At 43.6% G+C, this 26,377-nt stretch overlaps 2 protein-coding genes across 4 annotated transcripts in view; one reads left to right on the forward strand and one right to left on the reverse strand.

The window, feature by feature from the left end:
- Nucleotides 1–17,446: 17,446 nt before the first annotated feature.
- The window catches only part of LOC311144224 (proton channel OTOP2-like), a gene marked incomplete at both ends in the record, with an annotated part of 38,311 nt that continues 29,380 nt past the window's right edge, over nucleotides 17,447–26,377 (reverse strand). Inside the window, 6 exons of the mRNA XM_084180230.1 lie at nucleotides 17,447–17,617; nucleotides 18,039–18,910; nucleotides 19,197–19,324; nucleotides 19,575–19,633; nucleotides 19,759–19,895; nucleotides 20,239–20,633. Coding sequence (XP_084036356.1) covers nucleotides 17,447–17,617; nucleotides 18,039–18,910; nucleotides 19,197–19,324; nucleotides 19,575–19,633; nucleotides 19,759–19,895; nucleotides 20,239–20,633 — 1,762 coding nt within the window. The remainder of the gene's footprint in view (nucleotides 17,618–18,038; nucleotides 18,911–19,196; nucleotides 19,325–19,574; nucleotides 19,634–19,758; nucleotides 19,896–20,238; nucleotides 20,634–26,377) is intronic.
- The window catches only part of LOC311144234 (pre-mRNA splicing regulator USH1G-like), a gene marked incomplete at both ends in the record, with an annotated part of 34,708 nt that continues 32,371 nt past the window's right edge, over nucleotides 24,041–26,377 (forward strand). For all 3 annotated transcript variants that reach the window (XM_084180239.1, XM_084180240.1, XM_084180241.1), the window contains one exon: nucleotides 24,041–24,204. In XM_084180239.1, coding sequence (XP_084036365.1) covers nucleotides 24,041–24,204 — 164 coding nt within the window. The remainder of the gene's footprint in view (nucleotides 24,205–26,377) is intronic.

Genomic DNA, 26,377 nt, shown 5'->3' on the forward strand with positions numbered 1-26,377 from the left:
GGAAGTATCCAAATGGATCCTGCCAAGGTTTCAGCAGTCACTTCATGGCCAGTTCCGGAGAACCGTAAGAAGCTGCAACAGTTTCTGGGGTTTGCTAACTTCTATAGAAAGTTTATCCGGAACTACAGTACCGTTGCTGCCCCTCTCACTGCTCTAACCAGCACCAAGCAACCCTTCACCTGGACCCCAGCAGCCGACAAAGCCTTCAGTACCCTCAAGGTAAGGTTCACCTCTGCTCCCATCCTCCAGATGCCTGAGGTGGACCGGCAATTCATTGTGGAGGTGGACGCCTCGGATGTGGGAGTTGGTGCTGTGATTTCTCAGTGGGCTGCGGAGGATAGGAAGCTCCATCCCTGTGCCTTTTTCTCACGTCGGTTGTCCCCCTCTGAGTGCAATTACGACATAGGGAACCGAGAGCTGCTGGCTGTGAAGCTTGCCTTGGAGGAGTGGCGTCACTGGCTGGAGGGGTCCACCATTCCATTTCTCGTTTGGACCGATCATAAGAACTTGGAGTACATCCGCACGGCCAAACGGTTGAACTCCAGGCAGTCCCGCTGGGCCCTGTTCTTCACCAGGTTTAATTTCACTCTGTCATACCGGCCTGGATCACGCAACACCAAGCCAGACGCCCTCTCCCGTCAATTCCAGAAGGATGACACCCCCTCCAAGGATCCTGTGTCGATTCTGCCCAGTCCCTGCATCGTAGCAGCTCTGACCTGGGCTGTTGAGGAACAGGTGCTGGAAGCTCTCCGTAACCAGCCAGGTCCCAGCACTTGCCCAGCTGACCGCCTTTTTGTCCCCGAAAACCTGAGGTCCCAGGTCGTTCAGTGGGGACATGACTCCCGCCTAGCTTGTCACCCTGGCTCCACCCGCACTTACAACCTGCTCGCCCAGAGGTTCTGGTGGCCCTCTCTGAGAAAGGATGTACGGGAATTCGTCCAAGCCTGCCCCATCTGCAACCAACACAAGTCGTCCTGCCAGCCCCCAGCCGGATTGCTGCAGCCCCTGCCTGTGCCCAGACGTCCCTGGTCTCACATCGCCCTTGACTTTGTCACGGGGCTGCCCCCTTCAAGTGGCATGACCGTCATTCTCACCATAGTTGACCGATTCAGCAAGATGGCACACTTCATTCCCCTCCCCAAGCTCCCAACCGCCAAGGAGACCGCCCAGGTGGTCCTGGAACACGTCTTCCGGATCCACGGACTGCCAAAGGATGTAGTTTCTGACCGTGGTCCACAATTCTCCTCCGCTTTTTGGAAGGAGTTCTGTCACCTGCTGGGAGCCACAGTCAGTCTGACTTCCGGATTCCATCCCCAATCCAATGGGCAGTCAGAGCGGGCAAATCAGGAGCTCGAGAAGGCACTGCGATGCATGACTTCACGCAACCCCCACTCCTGGTCGCAGCAATTGACATGGGTGGAGTACGCACACAATTCTCTGACCTGCTCTGCCATCGGTATGTCCCCTTTCCAATGTGTTTATGGATACCAGCCTCCTCTATTTGCCAGCCAGGAAGGGGAGGTTACTTGCCCATCTGCACTTGCTTTTGCCCGTCGATGTCGCCGCACCTGGTCACAAGCCCGAGCCACACTCCTCAGATCCGTTGCCAGCTACACTACCGGGGCCAACCGTCGGAGAATTCCTGCTCCCACCTACCATGTTGGTCAAAGGGTGTGGTTGTCATCGAAGAACCTGCCACTCAGGGTGGAGTCGCAGAAGCTGGCACCTCGGTTCATTGGCCCATTCCCTATCATAAGAGTGATTAGCCCAACTGCTGTCCGGCTCCAACTGCCTAATTCCATGAGGGTGCACCCCACTTTCCATGTGTCTAAGATTAAGCCCATTCATGAGAGTCCGCTGGTCCCTGCTGCGCCTTGTCCTCCTCCTCCACGGCTCGTCGATGGTGGTCTGGTTTACACCGTCCGCCGCCTGCTTCGGTCCAGACGGAGGGGTAGGGGTCTCCAGTACCTCATTGACTGGGAGGGCTATGGACCTGAGGAAAGGACCTGGGTGCCAGCTAGTCGGATTGTGGATAGGACTCTCATCACCGCCTTCCACCAACGGCATCCTGATCAACCTGCAATCCGTAGGGGCCGCCCCAGAGGGGTCCCTAACCGTCCTGCCCGCTCGGCTTCCTGTCCTGTGCCTGATCCTGTCTCGGGACCTGTCCCATCTCCCGACCACGGCCCTCCGGCTTCCTCCGAGGATGAGGACGTTCACTCGGACCGTTCGGAGGAGTTCTAGCCCTCCTCCGGCTCCCCTCCTCCCGCCCGGCGTGGTGTTGCTCTTGGGACTTCTGGGGCCGTCCCTTGGGGGGGGGGTTCTGTCATGAGCCCTCTCACTCCACCGGGTTACCTCCTTTATTTTCTTCCACTCTGCTCACCACTCTCTCTACTCAGCCTAACTAGCTCCACCTGTCCCTGCTCTGCTCTGCTCTAATTACTCTGCCAGCTGCGCTGCATTACCCACTACCTCTCCCAGTATTTAAAGCCCTGTCTTTCAGCTCTCCTTTGTCAGATCGTCTGCAAAGCTCACACCCGGAACCTGTTTGCTCGCGCTTCTGGCTCACCCTGGTTTTGTGACCCCGGACCTGCCTGATGTTTGGATACTCTTCTGCCCCAGGAGATCCAGACCTGCTTTCTGCCATAACGACTCCTGACTACTCTTCGCTCCCGGTAACTCTGACCAGCCTTCTGCCTTGCTACTACGTATTTGGATTTCCCTTGAACTGTACTGCTGCCTTGTTTCATCCGCCCTGTTGTGTCTGTGTCTCCCCCCCCCCCAGGACTTCTGGACCACCCACCACCGGCTTCATAGGACGCATCGCTGCCACTGGGGGGGGCACAGACCCAGCACATTGGACGGGATCCCTGTTACCCCTGGAGCCTTCACTCACTCCCTACTCCCCTTTTCCCTTAAGTTTTAATAAACTTTCTGGTGTGACGCAATTGTGGTCCTCTGGTCGTCTGTCTGAACCGTGACAGTCTGAAGTTTGCCAATGACCATCTGGATGATCCAGAGGAGGAATGGGAGAAGGTCATGTGGTCTGAGACAAAAATAGAGCTTTTTGTTCTAAACTCCACTCGCCGTGTTTGGAGGAAGAAGAAGGATGAGTACAACCCCAAGAACACCATCCCAACTGTGAAGCATGGAGGTGGAAAAATCATTCTTTGGGGGTGCTTTTCTGCAAAGGGGACAGGACGACTGCACCGTATTGAGGGGAGGATGGAAGGGGCCATGTATCGTGAGATCTTGGCCAACAACTTCTCTCCCTCAGTAAGAGCATTGAAGATGGGTCGTGGCTGGGTCTTCCAGCATGAAAACGACCCGAAACACACAGCCAGGGCAACTAAGGAGTGGCTCCGTAAGAAGCATCTCAATGTCCTGGAGTGGCCTAGCCAGCCTGCAGACCTGAACCCAATAGAAAATCTTTGGAGGGAGCTGAAAGTCCGTATTGCCCAGCGACAGCCCCGAAACCTGAAGGATCTGGAGAAGGTCTGTATGGAGGAGTGGGCCAAAATCCCTGCTGCAGTGTGTGCAAACCTGGTCAAGACCTACAGGAAATGTATGATCTCTGTAATTGCAAACAAAGGTTTCTGTACCAAATATTAAGTTCTGCTTTTCTGATGTATCAAATACTTATGTCATGCAATAAAATGCAAATTAATTACTTAAAAATCATACAATGTGATTTTCTGGATTTTTGTTTTAGATTCCGTCTCTCACAGTTGAAGTGTACCTATGATAAACATTACAGACCTCTACATGCTTTGTAAGTAGGAAAACCTGCAAAATCGGCAGTGTATCAAATACTTGTTCTCCCCACTGTATATAGTGTATATAACCACCTATCTATATACTGTATATAACCACCTATCTATATACTGTATATAACCACCTATCTATCTATAACTACTATCTGAACACTACTAGTATTCTAACCTCAGGGCTATCCTATAGAGGTTATAGAGAAATAAGACAAGTCTGGTTTTTAGACCAGGTACACAACCCCATCTAACATGGCTGCCATAGAATGTTATAGTGTCATGTAAAGAAACCTCAATGTCCCAACTCTCTAAATGCATCGCTCTGTCTGCAGCCATTGACAAACTGACTGAAAAGTCTCAGGATGGCACCATGATCACTGTGCCAAAGATGGAACATTCACACGCGTCACACCACAGACAGACCACACACCCCAGGCTGACCACAGCGCCATCGTAGGGGTCAGCGACACAGAGTCCATTTCTGGAAGGGACAATGAGGTAAGGCTGTGTGTGTTGTGTGTGTGTGCGTGTGAACACATGCGCATGTGTGATCTTGTGTGGACGTGCGTGTGTATATGAGTCATCAGTGTTCTATGTTCTCAGGATGTTTTCTACACTGAGGCAGAGATGGAGAGAAGGTGCATGTTAAGCACATCATTACATTTACATTTGACATTTTAGTCATTTAGCAGACGCTCTTATCCAGAGCGACTTACAGTTAGTGCATACATTATTTTTATATTTTTCATACTGGCCCCATCCGCCATCTCCTGTACCTCTCAATCTCACTGGGCCCCTACACCAGACTGGGTGAGTAGGTCTCAATCTCACTGGTCCCCTACACCAGACTGGGTGAGTAGGTCTCAATCTCACTGGTCCCCTACACCAGACTGGGTGAGTAGGTCTCAATCTCACTGGGCCCCTACACCAGACTGGGTGAGTAGGTCTCAATCTCACTGGTCCCCTACACCAGACTGGGTGAGTAGGTCTCAATCTCACTGGGCCCCTACACCAGACTGGGTGAGTAGGTCTCAATCTCACTGGTCCCCTACACCAGACTGGGTGAGTAGGTCTCAATCTCACTGGTCCCCTACACCAGACTGGGTGAGTAGGTCTCAATCTCACTGGTCCCCTACACCAGACTGGGTGAGTAGGTCTCAATCTCACTGGTCCCCTACACCAGACTGGGTGAGTAGGTCTCAATCTCACTGGTCCCCTACACCAGACTGGGTGAGTAGGTCTCAATCTCACTGGTCCCCTACACCAGATTGGGTGAGTAGGTATCAATCTCACTGGTCCCCTACACCAGACTGGGTGAGTAGGTCTCAATCTCACTGGTCCCCTACACCAGACTGGGTGAGTAGGTATCAATCTCACTGGTCCCCTACACCAGACTGGGTGAGTAGGTCTCAATCTCACTGGTCCCCTACACCAGATTGGGTGAGTAGGTATCAATCTCACTGGTCCCCTACACCAGACTGGGTGAGTAGGTATCAATCTCACTGGTCCCCTACACCAGACTGGGTGAGTAGGTATCAATCTCACTGGGCCCCTACACCAGACTGGGTGAGTAGGTTTAATAGTAATATGATAATATAGTCATTTAGAAGACGTTTTTATTCAAGGCCACTTAAATAACTTTCAACATGGACAGTGACACATGAATTCAGTAAGTGGCCCATGCGTGACTCAAACCCACAACCCTGGTGTTGTCATGACCACACTCTAACACACAACCCTGGTGTTGCCATGGCCACACTCTAACTGATAACCCTGTTGTTGCCATGGCCACACTCTAACCCACAACCCTGATGTTGCCATGGCCACGCTCTAACCCACAGATCCATTCTAGATAGAACCGTCTGCAAAGGGTTTTACCCAGCACCAAAAGGGGTTCCCCTATGGGGTCAAACCGAAGAACCCTGTATGGTTCTACTTAGCACCTTTTGTTCTGAGTGTATTGTGTCCCTTCCTTCTCCCTCAGGTCCTCTCCTGGAAGTGTAAGCTCCCCCTACAGACCATAATGCGCCTGCTGCAGGTGCTGGTCCCGCAGGTTGAGAAGATCTGTATCGACAAGTAAGTCAAACATCACTGGTCATATTGGTCACCAAAGGTTTATTTCTATGAAGTGTCACAAGATGCCTCCTTGTCTGTATACCTGAAGACACAGACACAAAAGTGAGCAGTTCAGTCATCTGCACCCCCCAATACAGCTGGGCTTCAACATATTCTTATAGCCTACATATTCTTACCTCTTTGCTGATTGATATCCATTCAATTGTGTCCATTTTCTGTTTTAGAATGATTTGCACACATATGAAAAGATAGATGGTATCATCATAAAACAACATCAATTTAGATCACACAAGGGACAAACCTTACCTTAAATTGAGATCTTTAAATGTTTCAGTGAAGTGCCTGCACCTGCTGTCCTTTCAAATTAAAATCCAAATGTTTCAGTTGGGCAGTTAGGTTCCTGCAAGAACCCCCACCAACTAAGGAGGTTCCTCAATGAACCCCACCTCCTACAGGGTTCTTGGAAGAACCTTTCGGGGGCCATTTTCAGTGCCAAGAACCCTAAGATTCTTCGAAGAACTTTGAGGATCTTAGAAGAACCCTTGTTGAACCCCTAATTTTTAGAGTATACTTATAAATAATAATAATAATAAATATAAATTGTTTACTGTTGCTTATTCATGAAAGTTATTTTAAAGTGTTGCAGAGACATCAAAATGAAGCTTCTGGATAGCAGCCTAAAATATTATTGGATGGCATTGCTATTTAACATGAATTGTATTTAATTGACACATTAAAGTGAGAACGTGTCATGATGTGAAATTGCACTCCTCCAATGAGACCTTACTGCTATGTTCTTTGTAAAGTGGCAATGTGACAATGTTGTCACGCTCGTTGACTGAAGCGGACCAAGGCGCAGCGTGATAAGCGTACATTCTTTATTTGGTACACACACAAACCAAAACAATAAACCAAACGATACGTGAAGTCCTAAGGTTACAACACAAAACCCTACGGAACAAGATCCCACAATAAACTAGTGAAAACAGGCTACCTAAGTATGGTCCCCAATCAGAGACAACGAGCTACAGCTGCCTCTGATTGGGAACCACCCTGGCCAACATAGATCTAAACGATCTAGAACGAAATCATAGAAAATTTAACAGAAACTCCACACCCTGGCTCAACATTTAAGAGTCCCCCGAGCCAGGGCGTGACAAATGTACTGTATCTCGTCAGGAACTTGAAAGGACACTATTGTCTATTTCAGACTGAAAGAAACAAATATCCAAACCAATTTTGTGTTGCTGCGTAAAAGTCAATGGCTATATCTTACATGTACATTGTTATATTTTGTCTGCATATCAATCTGCAATCATCAGTGTTGACTGTAAATACTGTGCTTGAACTTTAAAGTAGTATTTCTTTCTTGAATTATGCTGTATAATACTATATTATAAATGTTTCATAAAGGAACCAGTAAAGAGCTGGAGACACTTATCTCCCTCAATAACTTTAAGCATCAGTTGTCAGAGCACCTTACCGATCACTGCACCTGTACACAGCCCATCTGAAATTAGCCCGCCCAACTACCTCATCCCTATATTGTTATTTATTTTGCTCATTTGTACCCCAGTATCTCTATTTGCACATCATCTCTTGCACATCTATCATTCCAGTGTTAATACTAATTGTAATTATTTTGCACTATAGCCTATTTATTGCCTTACCTCCATAACTTGCTACATTTGCACACACTGTATATATATTTATTTCTGTTGTATTTTTGACTTTGTTTTGTTTTACCCCATATGTAACTCTGTGTTGTTGTTTTTATCGCACTGCTTGCTTTATCTTGGCCAGGTCGCAGTTGTAAATGAGAACTTGTTCTCAACTGGTTTACCTGGTTAAATAAAGGTGAAATAAAAATAAATAATAAAAAAGCCTTTCAATTCCTTTATTTCATTACAATCATTATTGCATTTGAAAGGACCATAAGAATAATTTTCTGATCCAGAGCTTAGTTGTACTTTCTTTATGCTATTCCTCATTTGGTCCATAGGTGGCAGTGCTGTCTAACCATATGCCCCATTTATATTCCTTAAAAGGGCATCTTCATTTTTACATTTTACAGTTTAGTCATTTAGCAGACGCTCTTATCCAGAGCGACTTACAGTTAGTGGTACATTATTATTATTATTATTATTTAATTTTTTCATACTGGCCCCCCGTGGGAATCTTCCTTCCTCCCTTCCTTGAAGTAATCACTGATAAAACATGACTGGAGAGGTGAAAGACGTGGGGAATCAACTCAATGGTCACTGTTAATAATTGCACATAGATCATTCACAATTTCACATAGCCTTATCGGTGGTTTCTGAAAACAAGATGGCGCCGTACTAGATTGCCGCTGTTTTATGAACTCCGACCCAACTTTGCTATTTTGTGATTCTTTTGCCGTTTATCTTACATTATTTTCACGAAATGTATCCGCTATCATTTCTTATAACCGACAAGAACTTTTGAACATCAGATTTGCAGTTACTTACCCCAATTCTGCCTTCAACTTCGACTCATCTGCCCTGGGCTCTTTTTGTAATTCCAACCCAATTTTCGGGGTATGCAAAAAGAAACACCGGCATTACAGAGGCAGGAGAGGGGGATTCCTGGCGAGATCAAGGTGAAGGTAAAACCGGCCACCTCTTCCCTCCATTCTATTGGCCAATGTACAGTCACTTGATAATAACATGTATGACCTCTGATCGCGGATTTGGTACCAACGGGACTCTCATAACTGAAATATTTGATGATTTTCTGAAACATGGCTTTCGGACAAGATAGCCCCCATGGCTATCCAACTCGATGGATTTTCCATTCAACGAGTGTATAAGACAGTAGAGTCAGGGAAATCGAGAGGGGGAGGGGTTTGCCTCCTTATCAACAACAAATGGTGTGCTGACTCGAGTGCAGTGGTAGTCTTGACCCATTGTTCACCTGTCTTGGAATACCTGATGGTCAAATGCCGACCCTTCTACCTCCTGAGGGAGTTTTCAGCTGTTATCATGACTGTTGTAAACATTCCACCTCAGGACAGGAAATATAACAAGCTGGCACTTAACGAACTGTACGAGGCTATAAACAATCAGGAAAACGTACATCTGGAGGCTGCCTTTCTTGTCGCCAGCGATTTTAATTCCACGTCATTAAGACACGTTATGCCCAACTTCCATCAACACGTCTCCTTCGTCACTAGGGGCTATAAAGTCCTAGACTTTTACTCTACCCACAAGCAAGCATACAAGGCCCTCCCTCGTCCGCCATTCGGCAAATCAGATCATTGCTCCATACTCCTGCTTCCTGTTTACAAGCAGAAGCTCAAACAGGAAGTACATGTGACTCGCTCCATTGAGAAATTGTCATCAGAATCAGAGATTATTCTACAGGACTGCTTTGTTTGCGCTGATTGTAATATGTTCAGATATTCCGCCGATAACATTTATGAGCTCCTCCATCACCGGCTTCATAAGGAAATGCATCTGCGACGTTGTCCCCATAGTGAATGTTTGCTGCTTCCCCAATCAAAAGCCCTGGATTAACTCTGAGGTTGGCGCTAAACTAAAGGACAGGGCTACCGCACACAGGGCTATCGCAGACAACCCCGAGGCTACGGCTGAGGACAGGAACAAGTACAAGAAGTCCCACTACGACCTCTGCAGAGTCATTAAGCGAGCAAAAAGAAATATAGGAATAAGGTGGAATCATATTACACAGGCTCCGATGCCCACCGCATGTGGCACGGCTACAGTCCATTACAAATCACAAAGGAAGACCCAGCCGTGTTCTACCCAATGATGCCTCTCTTCCAGACAAACTCAATGCATTTCATGCAAGCTTCGACAATAATAACACCGAACCGTGCTTGAGGGCCCTGCGGCACCGTGAGTGGCATGGGCATAGGTGTGGATGAAGGACTCCCAGTGCAGCACCATGGACAGCGACACTCAGTTCAGCACTGTGGAATGCTGCACTACCTTCAGCACCAGGCCAGCCGAAGACAGCGCCACAGCTCTGCTCACCCAACACACCTGTGCAGGATTACTAATCAGCACACCTGAAAGGCATTCCCTAATCAACTGACTGGCAGAAGAGCGCAAACTGGACCTCACTCAAGTGTAGCAGTTAGGAAGACACATCCACAGCCTGCCTACTTTCTCTCTCTCCTTCCACAGACTCCTCAGAAGGGGCCGGACGGTATTCCAGGGTGCGTTCTCTGTCACGCCCTGGCTCTGGGGACTATGTTATGTTGAGCCAGGGTATGTAAGTCTATGTTTGTATATCTATGTGGGCCTGAGTGACTCCCAATCAGAGGCAACGAGTGTCAGCTGGTTGTCTCTGATTGGGAGCCATATTTAACTATCGGTCTTTTCACTTTGTGTTGTGGTTTCTTGTTCCGTTAAGGTTTGTTCGTGTTGTAACCTTAGACGTCACGCATCGTTGGTTATTGTTTTGTTCGTGTTGATCAGTTAATAAATATATATTATGTTCACCTTCAACGCTGCGCATTGGTCCTCTCTCGTAGACGATCGTGACATTCTCAGAGCATGCGCAGATCAGCTGGCAGGCATATTCACAGTAATGTTCAACCTCTCCTTGTCCCAGTCTGTAATCCCCACGTCTTAAAATGACTACCATCATTCCTGTTCCCAAGAACTCTAAGGCTTCATCCCACAATGAATACCGCCCTGTAGCACTCACATCTGGTATCATGAAGTGCTTTGAAAGGCTGGTTACGGGACACATCAACTCCATCATCCCAGACGCCCTAGACCAGTGGTCACCAGCCGTTTGCAGTTCTCCCAGGGTCAGCTCGATGAGTTGAAACAGGATAACGGCAAGATTACAGCAATCTGGAAGTCATTGATAGAGGACATCAGTTCTGTGTGTGAATCCATGATCTCGAGGGACAGTCAAGGTGTGACAACATGGTTGTGGATGGAATTGCAGAATCTCCACATGAGACCTGGATGGAGTCTGAGGACAAAGTGAGGGAAATTATCTCTGAGAAATTGAAGATGGACCACAGGAAGAATGGGGTGGAGCGCGCCCACAGGACTGGAAAACCCACCACCGGCCCAGGTGACAGGCCCGATAGTGGTCAAGTTCCTGAGGTTCAAGGACAAGGCAGCTGTTCTGGAAAGAGGAAAGAACTTGAGAGGAATGTATATCTTTCTCAACAAGGATTATCCTGAAGCTGTGTGCCAGAAGAGGAAAGAACTTATCCCAGCCATGAAAGCTGCCAGAGCGTGTGGGGACATTGCTTACATCCGCTATGACAGGCTTATTGTCCACCCTCCCTCCCAGAAGCCTGGAAGGGATGAGCGAGCCAAGCCTATGGGTTCGTAGCTTCAACCCCGCAGCACACACACACACACACACCAATTGATTAATGGACTGCTGAATGTATATATATTTTTATTATCTTTGTTTGCTCTTTTCAGTATTATGTCTATCTCTGATAAGCTACCCAGGAAAGGGCTGAAAATAGCCCATATTAATATATGTAGCCATAGAAATAAGGTTAATTAAATCAATAACTTGCTAAGATCAGCTAACATTAATGTATTAGCCATTTCTGAGACTCACTTAGATAATTCATTTGATGATACAGCAGTAGCAATACAAGAATATAACATCTATAGAAGAGACAGAAATGCTTATGGGGGAGGTGTTGCTGTATATATTCAGAGCCATATCCCTGTAATGCTTAGAGAAGATCTTATGTCAAGTGTTATTGAAGTGTTGTGGTTGCAGGTTCACTTGGCACATCCAAAGCCTTTTCTTTTGGGGTGTTGCTATAGGCCACCAAGTGTGAACAGTCAGTATCTAAATAATATGTGTGAAATGCTTGATAGTGAATGTGATATAAACAGAGAGGTCTACTTTCTTGGGGACCTGAATATTGACTGGTTTTCATCAAGCTGTCCGCTCAAGAGGGAAGCTTCTTACTGTAACCAGTGCCTGTAATCTGGTTCAGGTTATTAATCAACCTACCAGGGTGTTTACAAACACTACAGGAACAAGATCATCCACATATATCGATCAAATATTTACTAATACTGTAGAACTTTGTTCTAAAGCTGTATCCGTACCCATTGGATGCAGTGATCACAATATAGTGGCTATATCCAAGAAAGCCAAAGTTCCAACAGCTGGGCCTAAAATAGTGTATAAGAGATCATACAAAAGATTTAGCTGTGACTCATATGTTGATGATCTAAAAAATATTTGTTGGTCTGATGTGATTAATAAGGAGCATCCAGACACTGCACTTGATGAATTTATAAAATTGCTTCTTCCAATTATTGATAAATATGCACCTGTTAGGAAACTGACTGTTAGAACTGTTAAGGCTCCATGGATTGATGAGGAATTGAAAAACTGTATGGTTGAAAGAGATGGGGCAAAAGGAGTGGCTAATAAGTCTGGCTGCACATCTGACTTACTGCAAATTGAGAAATGATGTGACTAAACTCAACAAAAAGAAGAAACTGTATTATGAAGCCAAGATCAATGATATAAAGAATGACTTTGGAGTACTTTAAATGAAATTATGGGCAGAAAGACTAGTTCAACTCCATCTTTCATCGAATCAGATGGCTTATTCATCACAAAACCATTTGATGTTGCCAATTATTTTAATGATTACTTCATTGGCAAAGTGGGCAAACTTAGGCAGGAAATGCCAACAATGAACAGTGAGCCATCGTATTCATGCATAAAAAAAAAACAAATAATGAAAGAAAAGCATTGCAAGTTTGAATTTTGTAAAGTTAGTGTGAGAGAGGTGGAACAATTATTGTTATCGATCAATAATGACAAACCTCCTGGCATTGACAACTTAGATGGAAAGCTACTGAGGATGGTAGCTGACTCTATAGCCACTCCTATCTGTAGAATCTTTCATCTGAGCCTGGAGGAAAGTCTTTGCCCTCAGGCCTGCCAAAGTAATTCCGCTACCCAAGAATGGTAAAGCGGCCTTTACTGGTTCTAACAGCAGACCTATAAGCTTGCTGCCAGCTCTTAGCAAACTGTTGGAAAAATTTGTGTTTGACCAAATACAATGCCATTTCTCTGTAAACAAATTAACAACATACTTTCAGCATGCTTATAGGGAAGGGCACTCAACATGTACTGCACTGACACGAATGACTGATGGTTGGTTGAAATAAATTGATAATATGAAGATTGTGGGAGCTGTACTGTTAGATTTCAGTGCAGCCTTTGATATTATTGACCATAACCTGTTGTTGAAAAAACATGTGTTATGGCTTTTCAATCTCTGCCATATCGTGGATTCAGAGCTATCTATCTAAAAGCACTCAAAGGGTTTTATTTAATGGAAGCTTCTCTAATGTCAAACATGTAAAGTGTGGTGTACCACAGGGCAGCTCTCTAGGCCCTCTACTCTTTTCTATTTTTTACCAATGACCTGCACTGGCATTAAACAAAGCATGTGTGTCCATGTATGCTAATGATTCAACCATATACGCATCAGCAACCACAGCTAATGAAGTCACTGAAACCCTTAACAAAGAGTTGCAGTCTTTTTTGGAATGGGTGGCCACTAATAAACTGGTCCTGAACATCTCTAAAACTAAGAGCATTGTATTTGGTACAAATCATTCCCTAAGTTCTAGACCTCAGCTGAATCTGGTAATGATTGTGTGGCTGTTGAACAAGTTGAGGAGACTAAATTACTTGGTGTTACCTTAGATTGTAAACTATCATGGTCGAAACATATAGATTAAATGTTTGTAAAGATGGGGAGAGGTCTGTCCGTAATAAAGAGATGCTCTGCTTTTTTGACACCATACTCCAAAAAGCAAGTTCTGCAGGCTCTAGTTTTGTCTTATCTTGATTATTGTCCAGTCGTGTGGTCGAGTGCTACAAGGAAAGACCTAGTTAAGCTGTAGCTGGCCCAAAACAGAGCGGCATGTCTTGCTCTTCATTGTAATCAGAGGGCTGATATAAATACTATGCATGCCAGTCTCTCTTGGATAAGAGTTGAGGAGAGACTGACTGCATCACTTCTTCTTTTTATAAGAAACATTAATGTGTTGAAAATCCCAAATTGTTTGCATAGTCAATTTACACACAGCTCTGACACACACTTACCCCACCAGAGTTTGCTGCCGAAACAAGGGTGGTAGGCCTGATCACCAGCGCCGATGAGACAGCCTACAGGCAGGAGGTCCATGACCTGGCAGTGTGGTGCCAGGACAACAACCTCTACAGAGTGTGTTGCGGACAGCCCAGTACATCACTGGGGCCAAGCTCTCTGCCATCCAGGACCACTATATCAGGCGGCGTGAAAGGAATGCCCGGAAAATCATTAAAAACTTCAGCCACCCAAGCCATAGACTGTTCTCTCTGCTTCCGCACGGAAAGCGGTACCGGTGCATCAAGTCTGACACCAACATGCTCCTGAACAGCTTCTATCCAAAAGCCATAAGACTGCTAAATAGCTAACAGAATGGATACACGGACAATTGGAGTTGACCCTTGTATTATATTTTAATTATTGCACCGTCTCTATGCACACTCACAGGACTTCACACACACTGACACTGACACTCAAGCACACACATAACATACACACACATTTATACTAACTCTACACGCACACATACAATCATAATATACGCTACTGCTACTCTGTTTATCATACATCCTGATGCCTAGTCACCTTACGTCTATACATATCTACCTCTATCACTCCAGTATCCCTGCATATTGTTAATATGGTATTGGAACTGACCCTGTATATAGCTTCTTACTTTCTTGTGTTCTTCTTATTTCTTATTTTTATTTATTGTGTGTTTTTGTTCTACCTTGTTATTTCTTGTGCTACATTGGTATTGATTACTGCATTGTTGGGTTTGGAGCTTGCAAGAAATACATTTCACTATACTTGTGCACGTGACATTGAAACTTGAAAATAAATATCACTGATATCAACACAACTATACACCTTTCGTCTGGTGCAGATACAGTTGAAGTCGGACGTTTACATACACTTAGGTTGGATTCATTAAAACTTGTTTTTCAACCACTCCACAAATGTCTTGTTAACAAACTATAGTTTTGGCAAGTCAGTTAGGACATCTCCTTTGTGCATGACACAAGTAATTTTTCCAACAATTGTTTACAGACGGATTATTTCACTTATAATTCACTGTATCACAATTCCAGTGGGTCAGCAGTTTACATACACTAAGTTGACTGTGCCTTTAAACAGCTTGGAAATTCCAGATAATTATGTCATGGCTTTAGAAACTTCTGATAGGCTAATTGACATCATTTGAGTCAATTGTAGGTGAACCTGTGGATGTATTTCAAGGCCTACCTTCACACTCAGTGCCTCTTTGCTTGACATTATGGGAAAATCAAAAGAAATCAGCCAAGACCTCAGAAAACAAATTGTAGACCTCCACAAGTCTGGTTCATCCTTGGGAGCAATTTCCAAACGCCTGAAGGTACCACGTTCATCTGTACAAACAATAGTACACAAGTATAAACAACATGGGACCACGCAACCGTCATACCGCTCAGGAAGGAGACGCGTTCTGTCTCCTAGAGATGAACGTACTTTGGTGCGAAAAGTGCAAATCAATCCCAGAACAACAGCAAAGGACCTTGTGAAGATGCTGGAGGAAACAGGTACAAAAGTATCTATATCCACAGTAAAACTAGTCCTATATCGTTTAACCTGAAAGGCCGCTCAGCAAGGAAGAAGCCACTGCTCCAAAACCGCCATAAAAAAGCCAGACTACGGTTTGCAACTGCACATGGGGACAAAGATCGTACTTTTTGGAGAAATGTCCTCTGGTCTGATGAAACAAAAATAGAACTGTTTGACCATAATGACCATCGTTATGTTTGGAGGAAAAAGAGGGAAACTTGCAAGCCGAAGAACACCATCCCAACCGTGAAGCACGGGGGTGGCTTTGCTGCAGGAGGGACTGGTGCACTTCACAAAATAGATGGCATCATGAGGAAGGAAAATTATGTGGATATATTGAAGCAACATCTCAAGACATCAGTCAGGAAGTTAAAGCTTGGTCGCAAATGGGTCTTCCAAATGGACAATGACCCCAAGCATACTTCCAAAGTTGTGGCAAAATGGATTAAGGACAACAAAGTCAAGGTATTGGAGTGGCCATCACAAAGCCCTGACCTCAATCCTATAGAAAATGTGTGAGCAGAACTGAAAAAGCGTGTGCGAGCAAGGAGGCCTACGAACCTGACTCAGTTACACCAGCTCTGTCAGGAGGAATGGGCCAAAATTCACACAACTTATTGTGGGAAGCTTGTGGAAGGCTACCCGAAACATTTGACCCAAGTTAAACAATTTAAAGGCAATTCTACCAAATACTAATTGAGTGTATGTAAACTTCTGACCCACTGGGAATGTGATGAAAGAAATAAAATCTGAAATAAATCATTCTCTCTACTATTATTCTTCATTCTCTCTACTATTATTCTGACATTTCACATTCTTAAAATAAAGTGGTGATCCTAACTGACCTAAGACAGGGAATTTTTACTAGGATTAAATGTCAGGAATTGTGAAAAACTGAGTTTAAATTTATTTGGCTAAGGTGTATGTAAACTTCCGACTTCAACTGTAGTTGAGAAGAGGAACTAATGCAGGTTGTTGTCTGGTGCAGATAGTTGAGAAGAGGAACTAATGCAGGTTGTTGTCTGGTGCAGATAGTTGAGAAGAGTAAATACTGCAGGTTGTTTCAGCAGGATGTGATGTTCAGTCCTAGCCTGGTCCCAGATCTGTTTGTGCTGTCTTGCCAACTTGGCAAAAGCTGTGTGAATTGTCTAACTGCCACTGTGCCACTAACTTTGACAAGAGATGGGACCAGGCTAGTTGAGCTATGTAACACAGTGGAATCTGGAGTAGACAGAACAGAAAGAGGAAGCCAGTTGTCCACCTTTGATAATACAGAGAAGGGAACACTGGTTAAATATTGTTTTGGGTGTACTGTACATAATAATAAAGGGGCAACCTGGGATTCAAACAAGAACAACGCGGTCGTCCCCCACACTTGCTTTGCTAAACACCTGAGGGACGGGGTGGATAAATATAACCACTCTCAAGTTCATAGACTGAGCTATGGATGCAAGGACTTACCATCCATCAGATTAAAATGTTCTTTTTAACCATGTTTGTAATCAATGGGGTAATAAAACGTTATATTTTGTGTTATAGGTAAGACAGTTGTTGTAAGCTCCTGAGATAGTAAAAAAAAATAGTGCCAGTGCTTGGTCTGTGTTGTGTTACAGTGTGCCACAAAGAAGAAAGACTCATATCCCATAAAAATTCTTCATAAAATAATGTGCAATTTATTACAAAGTCATCAATTATAATTTAATATACAACTATTTATACAGTTTATTAGATACAGTTTAATAGTTCAGTGATATGGACATATTTCACTAAAAATGAAATTGTATTATATAATGGTTTTCTTTTTATCCTTTATATACATTTCAGTGCATGCTCAGGACAGGTCATAGTATAACAATAAAACATAGATTGTAAAAAAAAATATCTTTATACATGTTCAGAATGGTTTCTGTAATTTGCCTGCTTAGGAGGTTAGGAAGACCTCAAAGAGGCTGGCGACTGAGTGCATACGGTAAAAGATTCCGAAGGGGAGTCCGATATTCACAACAGCTGCCCACATGGTGAACTTGTAGAACTCTGCCCCGATCGTGTTGTCAAACTGGGGGCGGGCGCCAAACGCCGGCATGATCCAGAGCTGTCAATGGAAACAGAGTCATGATATTCAGTCCAATCTTTCAACCTAAACATACGAGTTACGATCATACTCTAATATGATGTATTGTACTGCACAAATCCCAGGGAGCCCTTTTGGCTCATGTGCAAGTTAGGCAAACAGGACAAAAGTTAATTTAAAGGGATGGTTCAGTAGTTTCAGTTTATTTGCGACGTACTGTACCTACCCACTGGGCACAGACGTCAATTCAACGTCTATTCCATGTTGGTTCAATGTAATTTCATTGAAATGACACGGAAACAACGTTGATTCAACCAGTGTGTGCCCAGTGGGTAGGGAGTTTCATCCAAACTTAATAAAAACTGTTTTGGATGAAAGGACACCACCCTAGTTTAACAAGCCCTTTAAAGGGACAGTGGTGGGTACTCAGTAGGCTACTCACAAGGATGTTGCAGAGCAGCAGAAATGCACAGATCTCCTTCAGGGCCCTCCTCTTCCAGGTCAGCCTATGGCGTTGAGGCAGGGGGGAGCCACAAGGAGCAGAAGGAGCAACATGCATACTGTGAACTGTGAGGGCCGGGGACGACTTGGTCTCCATGAACGTCCCTGGTAGGTTGTGTATGTCTCTTTGGGCTTGGGCTTGGAGGACGAATGGGTTTGTGAATACGGATGCCTGATGCACGTCTTCGTGGAAAGGCTTGCGATGCAGGCCCTCGATGATGAAGATGTTCTGCAGGCAGAGCTGGATCACAGTGAGCAGGGAGACAGCCAGGTTGAGAACGTTGAGGTGGCCCTTGGCCCCCGTCGCCACCACAGCCACGATGGTGAAATAACAGATGGTGAACTGTCCAATGGAGGCGCCTATCAGCAAGCCTACATCCAGGCTCCGCGTGGGGTTCTTCCCCGACACGTGGTCCCTCTGGTCTAGTCGGTAGATGGCGCAACCGGCCACGGTTGAGACGGACATGAGCGTCACAGCCACCGTGTTCATCACGTAGTGTATCATCAGCGCCGTGTCACGTTTCCCCGGGTCCCCCTTCTCCATGTCCACCTCATAGATGACGAAGGTTCCCAGGCCCGCCACCAGCATGACCAGCCCGACCACAGGCCCCACCAGCACGTCCTTCAGGCGGAAATGGAGCGAGTGGTGGTTATGCTCGTCCACCAGGCGGCCCACGTTCTTCCACATGACGTAGGCCATGGCCGAGGCAAACAGGCTGTACTCAATGTTGAAGGGGTACAGGTAGTAGTATGCCTTCTCTAAGATGGCACAGGCAGAGTGGCTGCACTTACAGCTGCTGTATCCGCCAGGGGCTGAAATAAGAGGGAGAAAAGATTTGCTTCATTGTTTGACTCTGTGAGGTGATGTTTTGTTATGTTGGTTTGTTTCTTTTGTATTTCATGGTTGGGGGCAATTCTATTTCAATTCAGTAAATTCAGAAAGTAAACTGTACATTTCCATTTATTTTATTCAACCTTAATTTAAACAGGGAAGTCCCATTTCAGTTTACATTCTGAATTTAAATGGAATTGACCCCAACCCTTTAGCATTTTCATTAGATTTGGTAGAGAGAAGATTCAACAACACAATATTCTCTACCTCTGATGTCATAGGAACGTGTGCTGTTGCTGTCCTCTGGTGGAACAACAGTCTGGTGTATGGACTCATCTGTGACTGCTGCCATCCACAATATCAGGTTGGTAGACAGAGTCAACATCAGCCCACAGCTTCAAGAGAGAAACACAGGAGTTTAGAACAGAATATAATAAAATACTTTCTATTTTTATATCCTGTTTCATTCTCTAAGAATAGAATGGAATAGTTTTTATGTTTCCCAAGGGGAACTTCAGGGCAACCGGCAATGTTAAAATGTCCAACCATCAATCATACATCAATTTACAACATCAATAAATCATAATAAATAAATAAATAAATGATAATAAATTCAGTTATACAGTAGCAGTTAGTTCCGCTCACCGAGTTATGTTCCGTTGTAGTTGTACACAGTCTTTAGCGTGGAGCCAGAGGAAGTATGTCTGAAAAAGATACAATGTTCACTTAGACTTGCATTTTTCCCACCAGCCAAATCCCTCAGTGGTTTCCCTATTGTCATATCCTCTAATGGTAGCTCCATTTGAGACGGCAGAATTTGTGTTCTTACCTGGACAAGTATGAATACAGATTGCACGACAGGGAACACTATCTTCACAGCGGAGTCACAGTGCAGGTAGCCTACGTAGTTAGCAATCTTAAACACATCCATAATCAGACTGCATATGCCAAACAGCACCAGACCACCTAGAGAAAATAGTACAATGAAGTCCATTTAGAAATAATCACTCTCATTCAATCACTCACACTTATTCAATGATCACACTCATTCAAGACAATGGGTGAATGTAAAACTGTGTCTAGGTAAATGACATCCTATTAGAATAGAACTCTTCCCCAATCAAAAGAGAGATTATTAATGTCCAGTGATATTAACAGACATTGATTCCTATAGGGTAATGTTGAAAAAGTCCATAAACTTCACAGATTTCCCGGGATAAAAAAAAGGAAAAAACTAGGAACTTTGGAAAAGTTTCTGGAATTTAGCAGCCGTAGACCCAGAAGATCTGAAGAGGATGTCTTCTCTTACCCCTGAGCCACACAGGCCCGGCATGGCTATCCTTGTAGAGCACGGCGTGATCTTCCCGGGACGTGTAGATGGTGTAGTACAGCATCCAGGCAGTGGTGAGGATGACGAGGAGGATGAGGAAGATCTGCAGGTTGATGGCGTTGATCTTGACGTTGTTGGAGACACTGCCACTGACCAGAGCACAACCTAGGATCAGGACGTTGACCGTGATGATGCTAGAGAGTAGCCAGCTGCGGTTATGGCCCCTCACCCTCACCGTGCCCCCGCTGGTCGAGAGGACGTCGCTCCCCCTCCCCATACTCCCCACCTGGACTCCCACGTGGATGGAGCACGGGGTGGATGGGGGGGATATGTAGCCCTCCTCAGCCGCCATCTCAGCTTTAGCCGTCATCTTGCTGGATTCACATGAAAAGAAGTACATGATGTTTCTCATTCTGTAAAGGTCTAGTCCATAGTTTGTGGTTTATTACAATCCAAGCTTGCTTTGTTCAAAATGTCATATCCTAATGAGAAAATCTAATGAGTTCAGAAAGTCTTGCCGTTCTGATCAGAGCTTTGTGAACACCTAACCATCCACTCAAAGGCTCTGCCTGTATAAGGAGGTCCCTTCTACCCTTAACCCAGCTATTAACCTCATTTCATCAGCAATGTCAACCCCATCAGTGGTATGACGAAAGAATGGTTCTTATCATTTCACAGTTAATCATCAGAAGCAGTGTCAGTGCAGCATGCTTCAACGAATATGAGTTTATCTTGCTTGATTTGGGTCAATACCAGTGTTTGATTAAATTGAAATTAACAAAGCAATCCTCACAGTTCAGATTTACTAACACACATTGGTCTTTTATTTACACGATGTCAGGTGTGTTTTGTTTCCTGGAAACCAACTTATTATTCTTCATAAAAAATAGTAGATTTTCAGTTTGTGTCTAATAAGATTGTTACTACAGCAGCACTAACTGTTCCTGGAACAACAGTAGGCTACTCCCCAATACCCAAACTGAGGTCTGAAAACACAGTGAACCATAGGCTAACATAATGAAAGCTGGAAATACCCTACTGGATCACTGAATTTCCTCATACGATATTAATCATTACACACCATACTGGTGTGCAGGTTCAAAAGTGACTTTTCAAAATGCCTATGTTGCAATCTAACAATAACCTAGCCTATGTAATGAAATAAATCGGTGACATTTCAGAAATGTTCTCATGACGGTGTAGTTATATCCACTTTGCAGTAATTAAAAATTGTATTATTAATCAGACCAACTGTAAATGCTGATAAAAGTCCAGTTGAAATAGTATTTGTATCTATTTGTCACAATACTTTGTAAAAAATAAATAATATGTTGACAGGACTTGATTTGATGTAGCCTAGTTCCCTGTACTTTTAAGATGAAAATGTAATTAGTTGGGTGTACTTATTATAGTGCATTGATGGATTTATTAGCATATGCATTGTTGTGGAACATTTTGTGTTTATTTTAATTTTATTTTTTAGTACTAGGTTACTAGCCTGGGTACCAGTCTCTTTAACTGATCCACTCCCTGTACTCCATGTCATGTGCAAAAGAGACTGGCCTTTCTTCCATCTTGGATTATGAATATTCTATCATTAATAAACTCGAGGAGAACAGAATAATTTATCCTGATTCGATCATCATCACAGCTATCCTCCAATCACAACGATTATGCAAATATTGGAACTCTATCATGTTGGTATAGCAACCGTTTTTTCTTTGTCCAGACTAAATCAGTCTGTCCAAAGTTGCTAGTTGAAGTCTACATTGTCACACTAAATACATACTGCAATTCCAACCACAAAACGTCAAAATACAACAACTTGCCTAGCTAACAGCTAAATGTTTGTTTTTGACATTGTTATACATTCTAGTTCTATTTTCGAGGCTCCACATGTTGTCATGGAAAATATTAATGTTATTTCCAAAAACCAATGAGCAACTCCGCCATAAATCCAGCGAACGTTGAGATTGCGGAAAGGCCAGTCTCTTTGGCAATGACAAGGAGTGGCAAGGAGTGGCATGTTAGCTAAAGAGAGTGGGACAGACTACTAGATTACTTGTGATAATATCAATTTAATTGGATGCTTATGAATGGGGTTCCAATAGGTCAGTTTGACGTTCTATAAATTGATTACAGCCATCCACGCCATCTCAATACAAACGCATTAGTGGCAGTCTGCTAAACACACGAATGGTGAGAAAAGGCTGCAGTGCCCAGCATTATATGCTCAGTTTATCAAAAGTAATTGGTTTCCTGAACTTGACTGAATTATTTATCTAACAGGTCAATAAGAGTGTCAAACATAATGAGTTACTGAGTTACTTAATTTAAGTACAAACAAATGAAAAAATTAATAACCATAAAGCATGTTTTTGAGTTCTATGAACAACAACAAAAAACTGTGTTAATCAGACTCACTCAGCTCAAGCCTTTACTTAATTATTCCAAGGCAATTAGTTTCAAAATAAAAAAATGTGTAAAGTTACATGTTACAGCAAATACCATCTCCATTTAAATAATAATACAGTCAATCTTATACCAATAGATCAATACATTGATGATCAATGTGAGGATGCCTGAGCAGCTGCTTACCTGGTGGGAGTTGTGGGCGATCAGGTTCAGAGTGAATGGGGGAGCTGTGTCCTTCATGGCTTTTATAGCCATCCCCAGCCACAGCCTGATTTACAGACAACAACACCAATGTACAGACAGTCATAAATGTCAAACATCTATGAAAAACAACATGTCTTTCAAAGCAGGCTTTGTTATATGTCCACACATAGTGAGTGTTTTTATTTATTTATCAAAAGAGCACTCATGTGTGGACATATAACAAGCTTCTACTTAGAAAAACACCCTTTAACCTTTTAGTAATTCACTGTCACAACATGGGTCATCATATTGTGATTTGCTCATCAAAATTCAAATCACACCATTAATGATGAGTCAGTGGATATGATGGTCTGTTCAGTAACACTGGCAGACTGCTGGTATAATGAGGTATAACTTGTTATAAGCATGTATGAGCCTTTAATGATGGCGTATGAAATGTTAAAAAGCATTTTTTAAATTATGTTGCTCTATGCATGAATCAACATTTCAAGTGACTCTAAATGGCTATTGGAAATGAATACCCACACCCTTAAAAAGTGCTATCTAGAACATAAAATGGTGCTTTGGCTGTCCCCATAGGAAAACCCTTTGAATAACCCTTTTTGGTTCCAGGTAGAGACCCCAAAACAGGTAGAGACCCCAAAAGGGTTCTACCTGGAACCAAAAAGTGTTCTATCTGGACCCAAAAAGGGTTCTGCCATGGCAACAGCCAAAGAACCCTTTTGGAACCCTATTTTCTGAGTGTAAAGGCTGCATGTGTGGAATACGAATATTGAACTTGAAGTTATTTTTAAAGAAGGCCTATATATTCCAAGCTGTTTTCTTTCTTTTCTATATTCATTCACATGTATATTAGGCTCCGTGCATTTTGTGCACATCATGTAGACCAGACCAATTCTATTACTATGGACCAGACAACCTAATAATAGTCCTGCCGCGATCGCCCCTGGATACCAAATGCGCGTTCCCTCTCGGCTCGCGTGGCCGTCACTGCAATGGCATACGCCACAATAACATTTCGGACCAGTAAGTACGGTGCTTGCTTACAATGAAACACAGGTGAAGGCTGGCAGTGGAACTCTAGCCTGTGGTGCCTGCCATTTAGACCGAGAGATGGGTAGATGACGACCAAGAGCAATGGAGTCGAGGGCCCGTTGATACCATGAATGACAGGTATCACAAGGCGGCCCGGGATGGCTACCTGGACCTGCTGAAAGAGGCTACGCGGAAGGACTTGAACGCGCCCGATGAAGATGGCATGACACCGACGTTATGGGCCGCTTATCATGGCAACTTGGAGGCTCTGCGACTTATTGTGGGCAGAGGGTAAGTAGCCTTTTATGAACTAAATGTTGTATTCCTTTTGCTCAACTCGTGCAGTAGCTAAGGATACTGTGTCCATATCTCGTGCGGTTAATAATATTGTGGTTGATAGACATTGGAGTAGTAATGCGCAATCTTATCATGGATAGATAAGATAGGTAAAGTTCCCTCTATAGCCAACCTATACTAGCTAGCCTGCCCCTTTATGCAGTGCTCTGGGAATGTTATGTATATTCTCCTAGGTAACGCAACACCTCTGCAAGAATTAGGTCCTGTCTAGTAAGGTCTGTAGAATTAGTAAGGTCTGTAGAATTAGGTCAGGGCTAGTATTAAAGGTCTGTAGCATTAGGTCAGGTCTGTAACATTAGGTCAGGGCTAGTATTAAAGGTCTGTGACATTAGGTCAGGGCTAGTATTAAAGGTCTGTAGCATTAGGTCAGGTCTGTAACATTAGGTCAGGGCTAGTATTAAAGGTCTGTAACATTAGGTCAGGGCTAGTAAGGTCTGTAGCATTAGGTCAGGTCTGTAACATTAGGTCAGGGCTAGTAAGGTCTGTAACATTAGGTCAGGGCTAGTAAGGTCTGTAACATTAGGTCAGGTCTGTAACATTAGGTCAGGTCTGTAATATTAGGTCAGGTCTGTAACATTAGGTCAGGGCTAGTAAGGTCTGTAACATTAGGTCAGGTCTGTAACATTAGGTCAGGTCTGTAATATTAGGTCAGGTCTGTAACATTAGGTCAGGGCTAGTAAGGTCTGTAGCATGGTGCAGCATGCAGGATAAATAAAGTAACAGTAGCCTACTGGTCTTTAGTTTGTTCTTTGTCTGTGGCAGGTTAGCCACGCCCATAATGCCTAAGTGGTGGTCAGTGAGGATTTATTGAAGTTATGTATGTTTGTTCCATTTGAATGAACTGTTTTGGCTAGGGGGAAACATGAAGTAAAAGGTCACCACCACCACCACACTGACCACACTAATAGTGTACACTGTAGAGAGGACTACCTACTGTGAACACTTTCTGTAGTTTTATTGGACAGCATATATCTTCTGTGTTTTTGAATATCATAGAATATCATAGAATAGAATACCATAAAATAGAATAGAATAGAATATCATAGAATAGATATATTGTCCATTTGATTAGAACAAGAATTGCCTTCTCCCACAATACCCCCAGACATATATTGACTGGCACAGCTAGGGTCAGCCACGAGGATATACCCTAGCTGTGTAGACCAGTTTAATCGTGAACCTTTCAATTGATAGACTATTAACTTAGTAGGTTAGATTGTTCCAGACTTTGTGCCATTTAAAGTCAAATAGGGTACTGCTAGGGGCCCCGGAGGCAGCGGTTCAATCCCCCGTTCTACCACTCAATCTGTACACTACTTTATCACTCATCTCATATTCTGTTCTATACCCGTCAATAAAACTTCAAAATACCCTAAAAAATATCATATTGGATCTGATGAATGTTTTGTTGACGTGATGATGTGCATGGATTGATTTGGCCTCGCCCTACTTTCTTTGTGGAGGGACTACTGGCTCCAACAATAGACTAACCAATGAGCAAGCTACTGCTTAGTTATTACATCATTGTTTTTCAATTAACCATAAAAGTGTCATAAAACTCTAATCATATCCTAGCAACATAAATGATTGCCAAAAAAGGAAGCCTACCATGATCAGTTAAGGCTGTTGTATCCCCTCTACAGCTTAACATTGCTTCTTGAAATAACATCAGAACATCAGAGAGGGTGAGATTAGAATTCTAGAATGTTACTTTACTGGTTATTGTGCAGGTCAGAGTTATGTGATGCAACAATGGACAACTCATCACACGTCATCATCATGCTATTTCTTCTTTCAGTAAAAACGTGGAAAGAGTAATGCGTTTTTATAGACAGACAATGTCACTTAGTTTCATTATTCCCATTTATGCAATTTGTCAGTAGCTATAAAATTCATTCAGATCATACATTCTATTCAGGATAGAAAATGAATAAATCACATTTTGGACAATCAGTGCAAATGACCAGTGGCCAATGAACCTGTTTAGATACAGTCAGGTACAAAATTATTGGCATCCTTGATAAAGATTTTTTTAAAGACTCTACAAATACTGAGATATGTTGTATGCAAAATAAATGGGAAAATTATATAATTTTATATACTAATA

This window comes from Coregonus lavaretus (genome assembly GCF_964263955.1).
Source record: "Coregonus lavaretus genome assembly, chromosome: 2".
Taxonomy (NCBI): Eukaryota; Metazoa; Chordata; class Actinopteri; order Salmoniformes; family Salmonidae; genus Coregonus; species Coregonus lavaretus.